At 43.1% G+C, this 19,517-nt stretch overlaps 1 protein-coding gene across 3 annotated transcripts in view; it reads right to left on the bottom strand.

The window, feature by feature from the left end:
* arhgap29a (Rho GTPase activating protein 29a) overlaps window positions 1-18,966 on the bottom strand; it is a 32,955-nt gene extending 13,989 nt beyond the window's left edge. Inside the window, exons 1-4 of one of the 3 annotated variants that reach the window (XM_076761675.1) lie at window positions 18,839-18,966; window positions 17,102-17,501; window positions 2,954-3,097; window positions 9-105 (exon numbers count right to left, since the gene is read on the bottom strand). In XM_076761675.1, coding sequence (XP_076617790.1) covers window positions 9-105; window positions 2,954-3,097; window positions 17,102-17,402 — 542 coding nt within the window. In that variant the 5' untranslated portion in view covers window positions 17,403-17,501; window positions 18,839-18,966. Of the gene's footprint in view, window positions 1-8; window positions 106-958; window positions 1,082-2,953; window positions 3,098-17,101; window positions 17,502-18,838 lie in introns of those variants that run through there. The other 2 variants (XM_076761676.1, XM_076761677.1) reach the window with 2 other exon arrangements.
* Window positions 18,967-19,517: the final 551 nt, after the last annotated feature.

Here is a 19,517-nt window from a genome sequence, read left to right on the forward strand (position 1 = left end):
ATACTTACACATTGCCAAAGGTGAATGCCAATGTGTCGATAGCCGTGTAGATCTCTCCAAAAAGCTTCTGTTTGTTCTCTTCGTTCACCTCCTTAAAGTTCACCCCTGTCAAATTGTGATGAAGTAGGATTGAGTCAAGCCCTGGTAGCAAACCTAAATCCTGCATACTGAAGACATCCTCCATTGGCGCCATTGATATGGCTGTGTTTAAAGCATGAATTTCATGGTATGATTCATCATCCTGTGCATGACGTCAAGAATGGAGTCAGTGAAAATCTCTTTTGAGCTATGCTGTGCTGTGCTGTTTCAAAACTGAAAAGTTCCTCAGAGGCGTCCAAAAGCAACTTTTTACTTCAAATCAGAAAAGATCAGAAAGGACAGCAAGTGTGTATATCTGGCTGTAATCTGGAAAGGCAGTAGTTTCCTGCTGTAAGTCTAAACACAGTGATGACTGAGGACAGAATAGGGGAAAAACACCAGTGTAAATACGGCTGTAATCAGTCTTCACAATAAACTTCCTGTCCTGACTGAGCAGAGAGAAAATAAACTGGGAGAGAGATGCTCAGAAAATGAGACCAAACACCAAGCAATAAATCAGTGATGTCACTGACCACTTTGCTGCCTCCATGATTTCCTCAGTCTTTCCTTTCCATTAGAACAATGGAGATTTCTAGAGTTCAAACAGACATTTTAAATAGAAAACCTACTGCTTTCGGTTATCGAGCTTTGTCTGATGTTTCTCAGACAGACTGCTTCAAACAGTATCCTCACTCACTTTCTAACCAGGCCGTCCCACATATGTGGGACATAATGAAAACCGAAGAGCACGCACCTATCAAAGCCTACCAAATACAAAGATGCTTTCTCAGTAGCTATTACTGCATTATTGCATCCAGATCGTAAAGAGCTGTCAGAGAGGTAATACTCTACTACAATAACAAAACTAACAATTACCCACCTCATAGCTTTCTTCAGCATTCCTCCTGTTTAACAAAATAAGCCGTCTCAATTAGCAGCGACTATTCTGGGGTGACAAAAACTGCGATTTCTCTGTCCAAACACATTAAATATGCCACCGAAGACGCTGCTGTCCTTTAGGGGATCCAACAGTATGTTCCTCCATCCAGCAAAAGGAGCACATGACGAAGAAATAAATACAACGTAAAATCCCCTCTCTCTGAATCGGGCACAGGAAGTGTTATGGCTCTGTCAGAAAGGTGGAAAAAAAAATTATTTTGACAGGTTTCAAAGTCCACGGGGTCCTGGGAGCCTCTTTCAGCCCCAGCCCAGCTACTGTAGCCACCACCATTCAAAGCACGCAACTCTCTTATGCCGTTACATCTCCTCTTCTGTCCAACCCCCTACCCCCAACAGGACATCCTGAGACTTGCTGGAATACAATGCCAGAACTCGCTCAGGCCCCAACCAGTGGTCCAAGCGTGGAAGTTACATCATCGGGGAAAAATGGTATTGTTTCAGTGGAAAACCTCAACACTGTCGAAACACTCATCAGTTGCAAAGTCCTACGCAGAATACAGGTCTAAGAAACTTTTCTTCCAATAAAGACCGGTGTAGCAACTGGACATGTAGTATGTTAGGATTGAGGAAGTGACAAACTCTGTATGACCACCTATTTGATCTGGTGTTGGGGTCTATGTGAGAGTGTAATGGAGTACAAATGCAATGCATCCTCCACTAGAAAGAATAAATAATGGCATAAGAAGATTTTACATATTTCAGATTTGAGAGTGAAAAGTATTTGTACAAATGTACAGCTGATAACACCATGTCACTGTTTCAGTGTCAGGAAGTGAGCATTTCTGGCCACCTAGTGGCAGAAAAGATGTTATAGCATGCTTTACTACACAAAAAGACTGGACCATTGCAGCCACTGTTAACAATAAATCTATTAAAATTATTTGCTATTTATCAAAGATACTTGTTCAGAGATATCACTAACACTGGTGTCCTTAAATCAATTGCTATTAATAAGACAGGTCTTGAAAAACAGCTGGATTTTAATCTACATTATTAAGAATCCTTCCATTCATTAATCCAACATCTAACACTAAGAGACTAAATCAAAGTGTTTTATAGAACAACCATCAAGGTGTCAAATCTAAGGCTTCCTTATTAAAAAAAGATCCTAATCTTTGCCTCTATTGTGCATCAGCATGTTTGAATGCCACACAATTATCAAGCTACTGCGCGAAAGATGAGACTTGCATGCACCTAATCACTGTTTATAGCACACATGCACACACCCATGTGTGTGGGGAAATATTTCAGTGAAGGTAAGCTACATTCATATGCAGAGCCTCCTCTGGCTTTGTTCACTTCACCATGTCACCATTCTTATTAAGTGAAAGCTTTTCAAACAGCTATGCAGCCCCTCTATGCCCCTCTTTGCAATGCAAATTGAGACGAGGTATACTCAGGGGATTCTTGTGTGGCAGCCAAGTTAAGAATTGACCTGCATGCCAGATCATAATCTCAGAGAATGAGAGATTGAATAGGATTCCTCAGTGTAGTTCCCTTTGGACTGGCAGACAAAGCACAAAGGACACCCGCTTCCCCCTGCCTCTTGAATCAGGTATCTGACTCCCAAATATTATTTTCTTACTCTCTGTATGGGGTTTGAAACACATGCTGCTGCATTCTAAGCACTGGAGTGACTTCTGAAGAGCTGCACTGCTTTGAAGCGATACGAAAACTACCCAGGGACATTCCCTGGGAGGTTCTTTTTAAAACTTGGGAGGACAGTGTGAGAGAGAGGACACAGTAATAGTGGATGTCCAGTAGATAAAACTGTCAAGGCAGAAAGGAGGATTAGATTAGCAGAGACAGAAAACAGACCAAAGGAAGAGTGGAGGAGTAGCTGGTATGTTTTACAGGAAAGCTGTGAGTTATGTCTGTGTATGTGTTTAAGGGAGATCTGGTCATCATAGCTCACCTTTGACCGTGGCGATGACGGTTCCAGCTGTACTGAGGATGTCCACCGAGTTGAGGCTCTGGTGTTTGCTGATAATGGCCTTCAGGACTCGCAGCAGCTCCCCGAGACGCTCATGGACCGCCTGATGAAGGCAGTCCTGGTGCTCTGGAAAGTTACAAAGTTACACCTTTACTTTGACAATTAAGGTATACCCAGCCTCCTTAAGTCACAACACTTTGATTCCTTCATGCTATCATTTAAGTTACATTCAACCTTATTACCTTGTAATAAGTGTAGCTGTATTGTGGAGTAGAGGACTCTATCATTTACTACTTAAACCAAGCCCTCACTGCAGATGCCACTGCAAATGTGACAGCTATGGACTAGAGTTGCACTTAAGGATTGTGTCTTGCCACATGTATGGATAGACGTAACATGGTCGCAAATGAATTGTGTCTTCAGTCTGAAAAATGCCTTTATTATGGGGCTTGTACTGTACTTCAACACAGAGGCTTAAGACTTTATCATGTGCTGTAAAGCCTGAGCAGATTGGACCCTGAGCTCAGTCGTGTAAAAAACTTTCCTGCTTTAAAATGAATGGTGCGACCTCATTGGAAACAGGATTACCACATGACATTCCAGTTTTGTTAGTTGGAAGAGTGACCATGGCAGCCATGTCAGACTACTGCCACCCATTCACAGCAGTTCTGGTCCACACTGTGGCAATGCATGGTTTATCTAGGCAAATACACCGTAAAGCAGAGATGGCAGAGGGATTGCACAGAACTTGGCAAACCTACTCAGAGATGTAAAATGGTGCTGACCTGAAAGCTGAGTGCATAAATAAACATGATCGAATGTGCTCTTCCTGCAATTAAGTTAGTCAGTTAACCAAAGAAAACAGGGGTATCTCAGGTATGCGGTTCTGTGTACTAGTTGAGACTTTACTAACAGTGAGTCACGGCCATTCACAAAGGGACAAAAGGCACTTTGGTCTTAAGTAACCTTGATACTGTGCTTGTGGCATGGTTGAGGACTGAGGTCATAAGTGAGAAAACACATTAAATACAGTTAATGTGTTTTTTTTTACGACTTATCAGAAACATACTGAGTACTATAGGGTAATGTGACAGAGTTCTGACACAGTCGTAAAGATGACTCATAAAAGAAGGAAATGGCGAGGCAAAAGGAAACGCATCTACTCCTCTCTGATGCAAACACGCACAGACAAACATAATTGTTATTTTGACTACAATATGTTCCGGTCCTTGGCTTTAATCTCACTAAATATATACAGTAGTAGGCGGTTTGGCAGGTTGTAATCATTTCATCTGTTAAATGTGTTCATCATAGTCTTGAGCATTAATGAGTTAATTCTTGGTCAGATCTCTCTTTCTAGTAAATAAAGGCAGAATAACAGAAAACACACACACACACACACACACACACACACACACACAAACAGACATATACATAGGCACACACAGACACATACACACAAAGAATGGATACAGGCAGTCAAAGCCACATTTTGTGCTGACGATCACCCCTGGATTACCCCTTCATGGAAAGGGGGATCAGAAAGACTTTAGCTGTCTCCCATTTTTTCTTTTATTCATTAGCCCTCTTTTTTGGAGTGGGACAAATAGTGCCGCCAGTGGGGCTAATAATGCTGGGTCTGTGTGGCCGCCATGACAATGCTAGCTGAGGCCTGACCCGGAAATCCAGCCAACTGACCAGCAGGTGACAAGTTCACATTGACCAGTGGGTCACAACATCACAACAATAATCAAACATTCAGCATGAGGTGCTGGAAAAAAATACAACAGCAAATAAAGTGGCAAAAGCTCACCCATTAACTGTCAAATAAGTGGACAACACATGTTTTCTGTACATATGTTTCAACCTTACTTACTCTGACAGTTTTTACCTCAAATAATGAAACAAAGCTGTCATAATGTGCTACATGGCATTAGGTGAGGTGCATCAACTTCAGGATGTAACACTGAGAGGAGGTCAAGAGGTAATTCCAGGTGTACATCAAGCACTTACCAAAGATTCACACACAAACGAATCAAGTCAACTTTAAACTCCAGACACACCAAAATGATTACATAACACAAGCACAAATCCCATTACCACATGAACTACTCTTTGCCAACATGCCCTTTTGCTTCTAGCTTGCCAAAAGCTTCTCCACAGGACCTGGAGAGTCCTATCCTTCACCATAGCGACCATCTTCATCCATCTTCATCAGATGTCATGCTCAACTCCTTCTAGTGCCAAGGACCTAGTGGTTTTTGATGACGAAAGCCTCTCATCCCTCTGTTTCAGCTGCCCAACTCCCCATGAGGCAGGAAAAGGGCCAGCAGTGCGCTTCTGGCACAACCATACCTCAAAGTAAGACTCAATACTTCTCTATAGTCAATTCACATAGCCATTCATTCTCTATGTTGGTTGACTGGATTAGTCTGTCACTTGAAAAATGACTACATCTCCAGAATCATGAGCAAAGGAGAAAAACTGTGCCAAGTGATTTTGTAGTGGCATGACATGTATTCTTGAATTCAGTTCCCATCACAAACCTTTTGAATGGTGTGTGTCCCCCCCCCCACCCCACAGGCTCAAATTGAACAAAATCTAGATTAAAGTTCTTAAGAGAAAGTCTGCATTCAAAGAAAACATACATCATGGTGTGTTAATGTAAAATAAAAGACTAAAATGTTATATATATTTCTTTAACTAAATGTCTCACGTTGTTTATCCTTTACCAGAAACAGAACTCAGCCTTCCCAAAGACCTTATCTCTCACAACCTTACATGGAGACACCAACCCACAATAATTTGATAAGGGTCAAAGTTTACAATGAGACGCTTCAACCCCTAAGTCCTTAATTGGTCCTGGTCAGTTTAGATCCCATTTATGGACATTATCCTTTCAATGACAAAATACACACAATGGCCTAAATCATCCCCACATAGGCTATACACCCCATTCATCAACTGAGTAACTGAATCCCGAGTCCTGGAGGCATCAAGCCTGAGCAAGCTGGAGGTTTATTAAGGACGAGCCTAAACCATGAATGCCCACGAGACAGAGGGTCTTCCTTTGCAAAGCTCCATGGGCTTCAATCTTCAATGGCTGTTGTGTGGCCTATTGGACCATCCTAAATGGAGGCTAATTAGCAAGACATTATGGTTGCGTCCACCAGCCCAGCAGGACACAGGATAATGTACAGAGACTGATTATTTAACCCCTCAACTGCCATTCTGGGTGACGCACAAAGAGGAAAAAGACTCGTTCCCACCAGGAAGGACCAGTTAAAGGGACATCTGAGTAGTGCACTTTGTTACAGCAGTCGTATTGCCATGTTTAAGATGAGAATGAAGATTTGGAGAGGAAAATTCCAAGGCAAAAGGTGAAATGACAATATTAGCCATCTGAAAATGCTCAAGCTGCTGGGATGGTTGTTCCGCTTTCCCCAGGGATGACGGGAAAACTGAGGACTTGTTTAAGTTCCGAAAACTCACTATTGTCCCTGGGGCCACTAGCAAACAGTGGGACTGGTCAACTCATGGGCCTGCCTCATGAGGCATTTATGGAACAATAAATCACAATGGCAGCTTTTCACTTTGCACGGGAAAGAAGGATTGGAGGTTGTGTGTATGCGTCTTTGTCCATGTGTGATGGTTAGCGGTGGGAGGATTGTAAGAAGTGATAGGGGAGGAGTTTTGGTGGCTATGGGGTGGGGGGGTTGTGTGTTATATGGGGTAGTACTCTCCCTTGGGATTTGTCCCAAATTTACCCCTGCACCCCACTTCCCTGCTTCAGTGGGGGTTATGAGAGAAGGAGAGAGTGAGAGACATTCCTGGGCATAATAAGCCCTGGTGAATGAAGGCTACAGGGGGATCAGACTCTGATCCTGATGAGAAGGAGGCCGCGGATCAGGAGCTGCTCTGAGGCTGCCAGTAACACATTGCCAGGTTTTTACTTCATTAGCGTCATGGAAACCCAACATTCCAGCCTCTTGTTTGGGAGCGAGGATGGGAGTTGCAGGAACGAAGGGTTGAGGGGGATCCATAATGAAAACATTGTCACATCATTCACCATCGCGATGACACCTCAATACCAAAACATACTGATGGCCCTCTGGAGCGCAGCCTCTCTGACATTTGCATATTCTGAACCAATACATATACATACAAACATAAGGACATAGACTCCAATTTGATAACATTTTGTTGGAGGATCTGGTCTAGAAAGAACAGCATGTTGATTGATTTAGTTTACACAGGATCTGGGGAGGCAATATTGGTGAGCATAAAACCTGTAGCCATAGCAATATTCTCTGGTTGCGCCATTTCGCCACTACGTTGGTTTTTTTGTGTGAGATCATTTCTTTGGTACCCTACAAAGTACAAGCCCTTATGCAGGTTCAATATTAACCTGCGGGATAAAGCTTGCTTATCTGCGTAACTTTTAACTCATAACTTTTAAGACACGGTACAACAGAGTCGGCTCCACGTTCTGTTATAACAGAAACAGGAAAGAGCTCAATCCATTCTGTGTGAAAGTCATGAAAGGCAAATGTTATAAAGCCACAACTGGAATGTACATACTTACTTGTACATACTCTCCTTGCCAAAAGGAAGTTACACTCATCTGTGTTGTACACTTACATGTGCACAGTCCTTAGGCAGCTGATTTGTTTAATAGATGTGACAGTTTGGTTGCAGCCATAAAGAAAAGTGAGAGAAGAAGGATATTCAGGGAAGACCAAATAAACAGGTATTTGTGGAAAGTCAAAGTACTTTAGACTCAAGTGTTTAATGTGATATGGTTTGTAAGACTCAACTGCTGCCAGCAATGTACAGAATACCATTTATGAAACAAAATATTTTTTGTTGCGCAAGGTCGTCAGTGCAAAAAAAAGATGCTGATGCTGTTTCTTAGGAAACTGTCACTCCAGGGACTTTGTATCAATGGCTTGACTCTTTGAAGCACAAAACTTCCACTCGGGCCTGACACAATATGACTTGGCAACATTCCTTTCGCTCTGACCCTAAGTATGCTCAGTCATGCATTGCAAATCATGGGAGCAATGTATTATTTATGCTTCAAAACATTTGAGGGAACGGAGGGGTGCTTATTGCCTCAAAGCAAGTGTGAAATCACTAAACATGTCACAACTGGGTCTGCAGAGGTCCGATCAAATGGAAGCAGCTCATGGCAGAGGGGGCTAAATAGGATGCTGGACAGGCTGGCCATGACCAATGTCAATCAAAACCTCTCATTGTCTCCTATTGAGTCAGACCCCAGCTGGACATTCCAGCTACTCACCCCTAAATAACCAACTAGGACTCTGTAGTGGTGGTTGTTTCAAAGAAATTGTGCATTCATCAAAAGCTATGGTAAGGCTAGGTTTCAAGGAGGTCCTTTGAGACTTGCCCTCATCTTCAAAAAGACAAGCAACGAAATGTGGGTCTAATAATCAATCACTGTGTGACTCAATAACCTTTGTTTTGTTAAGACGGATTCTTCTTTAATTGGTTGGGGTGAAAAGCCACATTCTTTCACATAACCCTCTCGCCAGTACCACATTTTTAATGCTATTTATGCACAATGCTAAAAATGACCCCACTGTTTGAATCCAAATTTGGACTATTTAGGGGTCTTACAAAATGGGTCCACTTAACCTTTAACACTTGGGCAGGGTCACTGCGATGGGTGGCCCATACATCCCTTGATATCCCCCTCCCCACCGTACTTCCTGTGGTCAGTGGCCCTGGTCCACCTCTGTCGACAGACCACCGGCGGCCCGCTCTATGGATTAGCAGATTACATGCAGCTGGTAAAAGGCAGGGGAACTTTGCCTTCCCAGACTTCAGACTTCTATGCTCATACCGAGGCATTCCCTGTTGCTTCACCTTTGAAGCTCTTTTTCCCATGACTGCTTGCACAAAGAGCTGGCGTTTAAAAAAGAGCCCTAGGCTAGACACACAGCACCTTCCACCTAGGTGGGGGGCTTTTTATGTTCAAACTCTGCAGGCTACTGCCTTTGTCAGGCTGGATAGCTGTTAGCTCAGGAAACCAAACGTGAATGAAAAATTATGCTCAATGAAGGCCGAGGATAGGAAATGCTTGATATTGAGTTTGACTACTAGGGAGGGACACAAGATATAAAACACATATTGCAAACTCCAGTAATAAAGGTCCGATAAGGAATTGACAATTATCCAAAAATTCAAGGGTGAACTGGTAAAATGGTCTTTCTAGTCAACAGACACGTTTACCCATGGATATTTTTCCCTTAAGTCCTTTGCATATAAATGAGATACCCAGTGTGGAGTGAAGAATTTGTTTTTCCCCCTCTTTCATTTCTCTTTGGAGCTGTCTGTCAGAGTGAGGAAAGACAGGCAACCTTTCTCTGTGGATATCCCCCCACATCACCACCACCACTACCGCCTACTGTTGATGCAAAGCCCTGAAGGTTGGCATTCCAACTACGCTTTCTTTAAGAGAAACTGCAAATCCCCCCACCGTGCAACCTCTAGCTGGCAGCCAAACTGATCAGGCATTAGGCTGAAGTGACTACAGTTGCTCCCCAAGCTGTGTTATGCAGGCAAATGGAACATCAGCAGGCCAGTGAAGTGGGAGAGCTGTCCAACAAGTACAAAGACGGCCCCCTTTAGTACACCTGTCAAGGGGCAGAACTGGGAGGTGAGGGGGCTGAGGTTGGGGGGCAAACACTGCATTGAGAACAAAAGGACACTGTTTAGCTTTACTAGCATCCTAATCCTGAAAGAATGGGCTTTGGGCGATGGAAAGCTTGCACGAGAAAACTTACTGATAACTGTCATTTAGCAATCTTAATAAAAAGAACTTTTTCTAATTCCAATTATCTCTCAAGCTTGGGCAAGATCAAGGGTTTAAGGGCGATGAGTTTGTTTTATATACACATTTGAAACAATGTTGATCATAAAAAGGGAACTGGGTCAAATATAATTAGCATTTTTAAGAATATGTTCGGTCAGGGGATAGAGTAAAACATTTCAAGAGTTCAAGAAAAACAAGGGTGGGCACAAGGCTGTTTTGTTTCTTACTGTAGTTAACAATTTGCGGCTTGAGCAGACACAGGCCTTGCATGTGGGTGAAAGTATTCAGGGCTGTGGAGGCAATGCTGATCTACACCTGCCAGTCTTGTCAAGGGTACCAAACATTTTAATTCCAAGGGGCCCCCTGCATATATGGGCCCCATGTCCATTCATTGCTACTTATCAAATATGCAGATTTAGATGCTCCTGAATTCTGTCCTAAAAAATGTTTAGATGAAAAGACACACTCATGGGTATTGTTGCTTGTGTGCTGTATGCTTTGGCAAGTTCAATCAAACCCCAACAGCTCCACTTTCCTCCCATGCCCTTTTCACACCCCAATGGGACCTAATTTGAGTCTCACAAGACAGGGCAGACCCCAATTGGTCCTGGCTATGCTTCACGCTCGGTCTGTTTACGTCCACATCAAACAGGGTCTCTGTTCCTTTCACTGAGCACAGAGACTAAACCTAAAATGTTGTGGACAAAGACAGTGGCTGGTTATCATTCTCTCTCTCCCATCAGATCCATTGGCCTTTAACAAGTTATGAGCTGTGCCCAGCATGGGGCTGACCCAGTCACAGGCGAGCATGCCCTAAGGTTAGCTCTAACAGAAAAACAAGGCCAATTATACTCAGTACAGCTCTTGCTGCAAAGGGAATTACAACTACAACTGATGTTGACAAGAAGTTGATTCATTTTTGTTTTTCTTTTGAATCTGTGAAGACTGAACATAGTTTACCAAAATCTCACTCAAAGCCTGGTGTACAGGGAGGCTGGGATACCTGTGTCATGCCATGAGTAAACATAATTATTGCCTGTGCTGTTAGAAATGACCAAGTGATTTTCCTTATGACAAGGCCAGCATGCTAAAACCCATTACTTACCTTGATGACATGCTGAAACTGAGATTAGCATCTGTCACCGGCAGCATCTAACCAGCTCACTATGGCTGAATCTGCTTTACAATTCTCCCTTGCAAAACTGACATTGCTACATCTTTGTAATGCACAGATACAGTGGATAGACGGTGGGCTTATCTCTGACAACACAGATATGCTCTTACACAACAAAACACATGGACTTGAGACAGTCCATGTTGTTTTGCTTCTTGACACAGGGATTTATAATCTACAGTGCTTTTGCTGATCTATGAATGGTTTAAACTGTGTTGTAAGTGCAAAGCATGTCTAGTGTGCTCTAATTAAGGTCCAGAAAAGCCTGTATCTTCCACAAAATCATTACATTCAATCTCTAATGGCCAGTTGTTGAGTAACAGGCAGAGCATTTTTGCTTGTTTGTTTCATATATGATTAAACTTATTTAGCTGAGTATATTTAATTTATGATTCAAGTACTATATCTAATCAATTTGTGTTGCACAAATCACCCATTGCAATTTATTATTTATAAAATAAAAAGGTTTCAACTACAAAAAAAACTCTTAATGATGAATGAGTTATTGATCATAAACATGGTTAAAAATCAGTTAAGACATTATTAGTGGATCAATATTTTGCCCCACACATGTTGTGCAGGGTGTTAAATTAATGCTGCCTTGCCTAATTCTAGATGACTTTAATCCAATGCAGGGGTAGAGGCTACAGATTCAAGGGCTACTTAAGCTTATTCAGGGGATAAATTTGCCATCTTTGTTTCAAAGCCTTAATCTGAGATGGGAGAGGGGAGGTCTTCTGATCACACAACCGAATGGGTGTTGGTGAGGTGATACCTGCCATCTTTGTTCAGAGTTCTACGTGTAAGATTACTGAAGTACACTGCCATCTCCAATACCCACATTACTTCAACTGTGTATATAAGAAGCCTTTAGGACTGAGTTTCTAGAATACAGCCCCTCATCAAACAGCCCAAAATCCTTGGCTTCTCATGTATAGTGTGGGAATCCTGGAGCGCTATCTTAGTGTGTGGCAGCCATCGACAGCCTCCTGGAACAAAGGCGCCCCAGCAAAAACAGTGCCCATAACCATAAATCTCACCAGGGGGAAGGAAGGCAAGAGACACACAGAGAGGGAGCTCCTTTGGGTTACAACTTGAAAACAACATACAAATCTTCAAGTGCAGTTAGGCTATTAAACTTGACAAGTCAGCATGGTTTTGCCACCTGTGCACAGCGTGCCACCATTGCACGCATTCTGCATTGCCAATGATACATTGTAAGCTAATGGTGTTCTGTACAGTGGATAATTTCATGTTTTGTTTCCTCAGGCAGAGGGGATAAATGGAACTGCCATATGTCACAATACCTTTAATTGCAGGGGGTAACAATCCAAAGATCTAACCCTAGTGCTGCATCAACTAATGCTCAGACAATAGCTGTGCTTTTGAACAAAGATCACCCATAACAATTAAGATAATGTAATAAATCCTGTTAGGCAGCTTAGTTGGCAAGATAAGTGTACAGTATGATTAAATCGAGATCTGTGGAAAATCTCATTTAGAGAATGTAACTTGACTTCTTTAAGAGATGACTTTAAAGTATAGAAGGGCTTGTGATGATTTACAGTGCCTTTAAAAATGGACACAGTAAAAGAACCATAAAAGGAACTTTTTGAAGGCAAGAAGAAGCTTGTAATGCTTTACAGTGGATCCCGGACCCAGTGGGATAGACTGTCCAAACAGAGCACAGCTACAGCCATTAACAAAGTCTGGAATGGTGAGTGAAAAGCCCAAGTAGGGCTAATTTTAGGCTGGTATTTCACAAGGGGTGATTTAGAATACAAATGACGAAAATAGCATTTAGGCTTTCTCTGAGGACCCACATCAGAATCACTTTCCCACAAAGTTTTCGCATCATAGCAGAATACTCAACAGGCTACCAAAAAGAGAAAAAGCACTTATTTCCCACATCTTTACAGAATATTTCAACTGAAGGCACAAAAATGAAGCCAAAATGAAACTCGTTTAACATCAACGCAACCATCATATCATCTCCTTTACTGCCAATGATTTGAAGAAAATAGATAGTAGCTCTAAAAAACATTTCTGGCTCTCTGCCACAAAACTGTAACTCAATGAGTGGTCAGATGCATTAAGGTGTACCACTGAACATTACTCAACACCTGCAGGACATTTTTAGTAGGGACCTGTTAATCATTAAAACCCAGAACTACACATTCAATGTGACGACAGAGCCTCCAAAACCCTTACTGATTAACTTAGGACACTTGACATGACTCAATGCTTATGAGCCAAAACAAAACACACAGCTGACATGTGGAGCGAACGAGTCATACACTAACACTGACAAATCAAAACTGTGACTAATGATGATGAATCTGTGATGAAAATTTGCTATCATGCAGGCTTAATGCACAGCTGTCCTATCTGGACAGAAAACCTGAGATGCAATAATTAGCTTCTTAGCTTTAGCTTCATTGGCAGGATGGCCAAGTGGTACTGAGGAGAGCCTGTTAGCTGCAGCCAGGTTTTAGTAGTGACATGCATGTGCTGCACTGAAAACTGAAAAGGATTCACTAAGATATGGGGTGACTGAATACATGATTTAAGAACAAACTGTCACACTGTCAGAGCGTGGCTGTTTGTTCTGCAGGTACACGGGGTATATGAGACGGAAGAAGCGGGAGGGGTGAGGGGGAGATGAGACGAGTGTGGCTGTGTAAGCAGATTGTACTTAATTTGAAGTTACCCCAAGGGAAGGTGTTAGTTAGAGTGGTGAAGACATGTCTGTGCAAAATCAATCAACGCACAAGAGAAACAGATAGTGTGTGACAGCTGCAGATCAACAATGAGCTGACTGGAGCTGATACTGTACGCGAACAAGTTGGCCTACTGAAAAAAGAACAGCAACGAGGTATTACACTTAAATAGCAGAATCCCACATATCTGACCTCCTTTTTTCAACAAAAGATCAAGCTTCTCTACCCACAGCAGAGACAGATCCAGATGCTGCTCAGATAAGATTCAGATGATTGTAAACTGAGCATGTGATACTGTAAAGCTTGTTCACCTCTGCTGAAGTATGAGGGAACAGCTTGTGGTGCGGTTTTCATTCCGAAGCAGCTGACACACAAAATTGGCTATCATTCTGCTCGGCAGCATCGGAGCATGAAAAAACACTGATGACACACCTGTCCCAGTCGGGCAGGCAGCCAAAACTTTTATTACGCATTAATCCATTACTCCTAAAATAGGTCAGGAGATGTCCTCTGCAAAGCTCCTGCAAAACACAGCAAACTGAAAAACAGTTTTGGAGTCTGCTGTTTGTTGAATGAAGACAGACTGGGGCCAAATGTTTGCTACGCTAATCTTTTGATGGAGCGCTTCAGAGGGGCCCGTTCACCGTCACACACACAAAGGCTGCAGGGACCTCCTCCACAGCATCATCCGGTCTCCAAACGTCCTCTGTGACCCCACTTAAGACCCACCTTCAAAATAATAATCCCCTCCAATTACCCACATGTCATTCACAAGTGGCCACTGCACACGAAGAAGGTAAATTATATCAGTCACACTGTGACTCAACGCTGACCTGACAACCAAGGCACAGAAACGTTTTCTTCTCAGGCTCCAGTCAAAAAAACAAAATTCAGTCATGCGTCATTGGCTCCGACCACAACTGAACAGCAACCATGTCGTAATTCCCATTTATGGTTGATGTGCATCGCAAGAAAAACAAACTTTTTCATAAATAAAACATTCTCAATGGAATCGGCTGAAGAAACCCCCCAGGGACCAATCCCACAGGCTGCAGCTATTCTTGACTTGGGAAAGTATCATTTCTGCAAACGCTGCCAGTTAGCAGCAGCATGCTAGTCTGCAGAAGCCTCCTGGGACAATGGGTGTCAGACTCACATCGTTGACTGTGAATGCAGGCGCTGTTGCGAGGGCTGCAAGGCTTGAAAGCTGAATATTGCTCTTGACTATTGGCCCTGAGTGGTTATAAAAAAAAAAAGGGTGGGGGGGTTCATTTAGGTTTCAGTGAGAAGCCGGGGTAATGAGAGGTCTGAACTATTGTGAAGCGCTGGTGGAGACAATATGACCATAAATTAGAGGGGGATTTAAATCACATCCAATCACAGCCCAAGTCAGTGACTCCCATCAATCTGTTAGCAAGCTCTGCTAAAGCCCTCGAGCGCTAAACCTCAACAATGACAGTTTGAAGGTATTGAAGCTGGGGACGTGCACAAAACATCCTGATATGAACAACAAAATGAAATCCAAAGGCCTCAATATGAGGTCTGTGTTTGCAGGACGTCAAGTGAAATCACCGCTTTGTCAAACATGCTCCTTAACTGAACTTTTGCCTGTAGTTTGAGACACAATGGTCTCTTTGCTACTCTGCTCAGTAGCGGAGAGGCCTGTTTTCTACATCATAATTAGCCTATTTTCCCAAACCTGCCCCTTCCTGTATTTAGCCAAAATAAGCCCTCTAATGGGAACGCTTTGCTTCACAATCACGTGTTGGCATCTCAGTGACTGCATTTGCATAATTGAGCTTGTGCTTACTGGACCTGTAAATTGTCTGCAGTTACATTAGTAGCAGAGCGGCCCAACAGTCGCTGAATTACGTTCTTCACGAGTTTGTTCTTAAGTCCATTTAAGGTATGACGTTCTAGTCACAGTCAATGCAGTTGCTATTTGGAGAGAACATAGATTATAAACCGGTTTCTTAATGACAAGCGGCGAGGGCAAACAGTAGGTATGACAGCTATGCAACCTTGTTGCAGAGCAAGAACCTGTGCATACATGTGGTGTGTTGATTACCTTCAAACAGACCAAAATTAAAACTGTAACTATGGTTGATTGCGCTTGACTTAGTCAGAGACAGAAAACGTGGAGTCAGGAAAGATCAGGGTGAATTTCATATTTAAAAATCAAGCCTTCTCCCGCACCATAAAGCTACAGGCATCGATCTCTTGCACATGATCGCTTACTGCTTTGATCCTCGGCACGCTGATGGGTCACTGAAAGCTCTCTCAAGCTTAAAAAGTGCCTGCTCAAGTCACACACTCTATAATGCTGGCATGCCCAGCCGGGTCAAGCACCTTTACTGACCTCTCCAGAAAAAAACAAAAGCATTCCAGGGCCTGGGTGTCATGGCACAGTGGTAATGTGGGGTGGGGGGTACCACCACCACCCTAACGTGCACCTTCACCTCATTGTATTTAAGTATACCTTCCTTACCAGGTCCGAGGATTGAGAACTCTTGGTCTGAGCCAAAAGCCAAAGCCAAACATACCAAGTCAGGAATGTAATAACCACCCACACAAACATACACCATCACACAGACATGAGCACATGTCCTCGTCCTCATCCTCCCGCCTGTCTCTAAACTTCTCTCTGGTTTGGATATTATCTATTTCATCGCTGAGGAAGGGTTTCTTTAGTTTTTAGAGAGGTGAGAAAATACACGTTCTTTGTATTTTCTACTTCACAGAAAGAAACACAGAGGGCAAGGACCACATTCAAAGTGAGATAAGGCTGGTTGACTGACCGTGCAGCCAAGGCAGCGGCGGGACAAAACAGGTACACAGACCTGGGACTGTGTACATTGTGGTGAAAGCAACAGTGTGTACACAAGATTTGACAGGCAGCTAAGGTCCGTTAGAAATCCCTTTGGCTGCGTTTGCACCATTCCGCTTTTTTTCACCCTCTACACCACCACGAGTTCAGATTTTAACGGATGTACACGCCTTGTTTGTGAGGAAAAATTAATGATCACAAAGCCAAGACGTTTTAACCACAACGATGCGTTCATGTCTTCACAGGAAAGGGAACAAGATGACTTGTTGTGGCGGTCGTGTAGAAGCACTCACATGCGTAACTTTATGTAACACCCTCATCCACAATGGCCAACAGTTGTGGCAACAAATCATTAACAGGTTACCTCCAAAGATGCTGAAAACAGCAGCAGATTAAGCTTGAGTTAGAGTTTGAATCTATTTATGGTGTCTGACATCAGTTCCTCAAAAAAGTATTGTTTGGTTAGGGGCAATTATTGAAAAAGCAACTATGAGAGCAGGAAATTACAAAAAACTGGGTGTGCTTTGCCTCGTGCCCCTTAATGAACAGTGTTCACTCTTTCTAAACGTACCTTCGGAGTTGAAAACTTCTTTGAGTTGTAGAAGCACATCAGCAAACTTGCGCACGTCGCTGACCAGCTGCATAATATAGTGTGGGTCTGAGGCGGGGACATCGGGGCTGTCGGAGCTCACCGAGCCACTCTTGGAGACCCTGCTCGGCACTCCGGGGCTCACGCTGGCAGGGCCCGCTGAACCCAAGCTGGAGCTGGAGAGTCGAGAAATGCTTAGAGGAAGTTTGGTTCCACCACCTCCTCCTCCTCCTCCTCCTCCGGATCCTCCGCCTGTACTCTGGCGCAGCATGGCAGCAAGCATGTCTTCTTGGTCCGGCGGCCCTCAGGCCTGGTGGCTGCTATCCGGCAGTTCAGCTCCGTTCTCAGACCCAGCGCTGCACCACAACAGGAATGAAGGATGCTGTCAAGGAGAGAGAAGACTCTTAATCCAGACAAGAACCTTATGAAATACCACAATATTACTGACTGTTTCACAGGTGTGGCACATTTCAAGATGGATTTCAGCAGAATCTACACCCCGACAGCAACAAGTAAAACTGTGGTGCTCCTCATCTTGCTTCAGTTTTACTACAAGTGTTTTTCATGGTGTTCAGCACACCATGAAATTTGTGGTCGCTGAAATTTTCTGACAATATTCAACACCTTATTCCCCATATTTCCCTTGAATTTGACAGCAATGAACGTGCAGGAGGTTGAATGGATCAATCAGAAGAAAATGATGTGTGAAGCTGGACAGTTCCTCAACAGTGCTTTTATATGCAGTGTTCTGTCTTGAACAGTGTATGAGGTGATTCAATGGAGGAGTGTCTGTGGTAATGTAATGATGCAAATTACAACCCAAAATATAATCTGGCGGAGTTTTAACTGTGACATATCAAACATGGAGATATCCTCCAACAGTCACACCAGTGACTTACTAGCTGCAACACCTCACACAGGACATGAATCTTAAAAACACATCATGCAATCAGTTTATACATGTTGAGTTTGTGAGGACAGCCTTCACGCTTATAAATCTCCCTTGCTGGATTAATGTATAGCGTCGGACGGATTGCTCGGTATCAGCCGATGTAAATGTAATTTTAGTCGATGGAGTTTGAAAAGTAAACAGAGAAAAGAGTTAAATACAGGCGGTCATTCCTTTCCCATCGACACTCCGTCTAGGCGCACCTTCCGTGCACAGGTAATTAAACAACACGACACTGACGCTCAAAAATCCCACAGTGTGGCGACTTCTTCATTGTAACTGAGTAAAACGAGACGAGTTTAAGCCTCGTAAAGACCGTCGGGTATTAAAGTTCAACTAGTTAATTCGGCATTCATAAAATCAACCAAGTGACGATTATCATCTTAAAATCTCAACTATTGCAGTCACTTCTGACTGCTCGACCACGGCCACCGCTTGTTTAATGTTAGTCAGCTCGGAACTATGACTCGAAGAAAAATCTGAACTTTGGGATTTTATGGAGGTCATACATGCTTCGTGTTTTGAAGGTATGCCGAATTGCTGTGCTAAGTAAAGAAAAGATTTAAAGTAATTTCCCGTCAAGAACAAGCACCGTTCGATCGGTGTTATCACCGGCGAGACGCAGCTTTAAAGTACGAGTTACATTTAAAGGAGCTCGCGTGAATTTCAAAGTTAAAACCACGCAGTCAACTTCAACTATGCCAGCAATTTGTTTGTGCAGCTAATGTTACCCCCCAAACGAGGTTAAATTCTCAGACAAAATTACTCACCTGCAGTTGAATCCTGAAACATTTCAGCCGAAAAAGGGTCCTGAAGCGGAGTAGTGACCGACGTCCAATCCTGAGACAGACGAATTAATCCACAACCACTGCGCCCTCCTTATCTTTCACAGCCGTGTGAGCAAAGCCCCTCACCGTCCGGCTCGGCTCCTCTCTGTTCACGCGCCTCTCTCTCTCCATGTGATGTTGACTCGAGCTTGTGATTGGTGTGTATGTGCGCGCGCGCCTGTGTGTGTGTTTGTTGGGGATTTCGTGTGGAGGGAGTCCTCCCTTAACAACAGGTGTCTGGCGTTGTAAAGTATGAAGAAACCCACGTTAAAATATTGAACCTCCGGTTGTGCCTTTCAAAATAAATTCCACGGCTAGGCGTTCATAACAACTTACACCTTGAAAGCCTTGCTACCACAATCCAAACACACGTAGAATCAGTTAAAAACTGAGAATACAATATGTATTGACATATCCTCCCATCATACCTATATCGAAAAAAAAACACGGAAGACTTAAAAACTATCATAAAACCCATTTCAGACAAAGTAGCCTGAAATTTTAAACGTGTCAATTTTAGCTGAAAATTTCACTCTCAGGTGACACAGTTAGTCAAGATTTAAAATCGGTTATAAATACCATCCTAACTAAAAAGTCCATGCGTGCGAACGGAGGATTTCCC

Source organism: Chaetodon auriga, chromosome 21 (genome assembly GCF_051107435.1).
Source record: "Chaetodon auriga isolate fChaAug3 chromosome 21, fChaAug3.hap1, whole genome shotgun sequence".
Lineage (NCBI taxonomy): Eukaryota > Metazoa > Chordata > Actinopteri > Chaetodontiformes > Chaetodontidae > Chaetodon > Chaetodon auriga.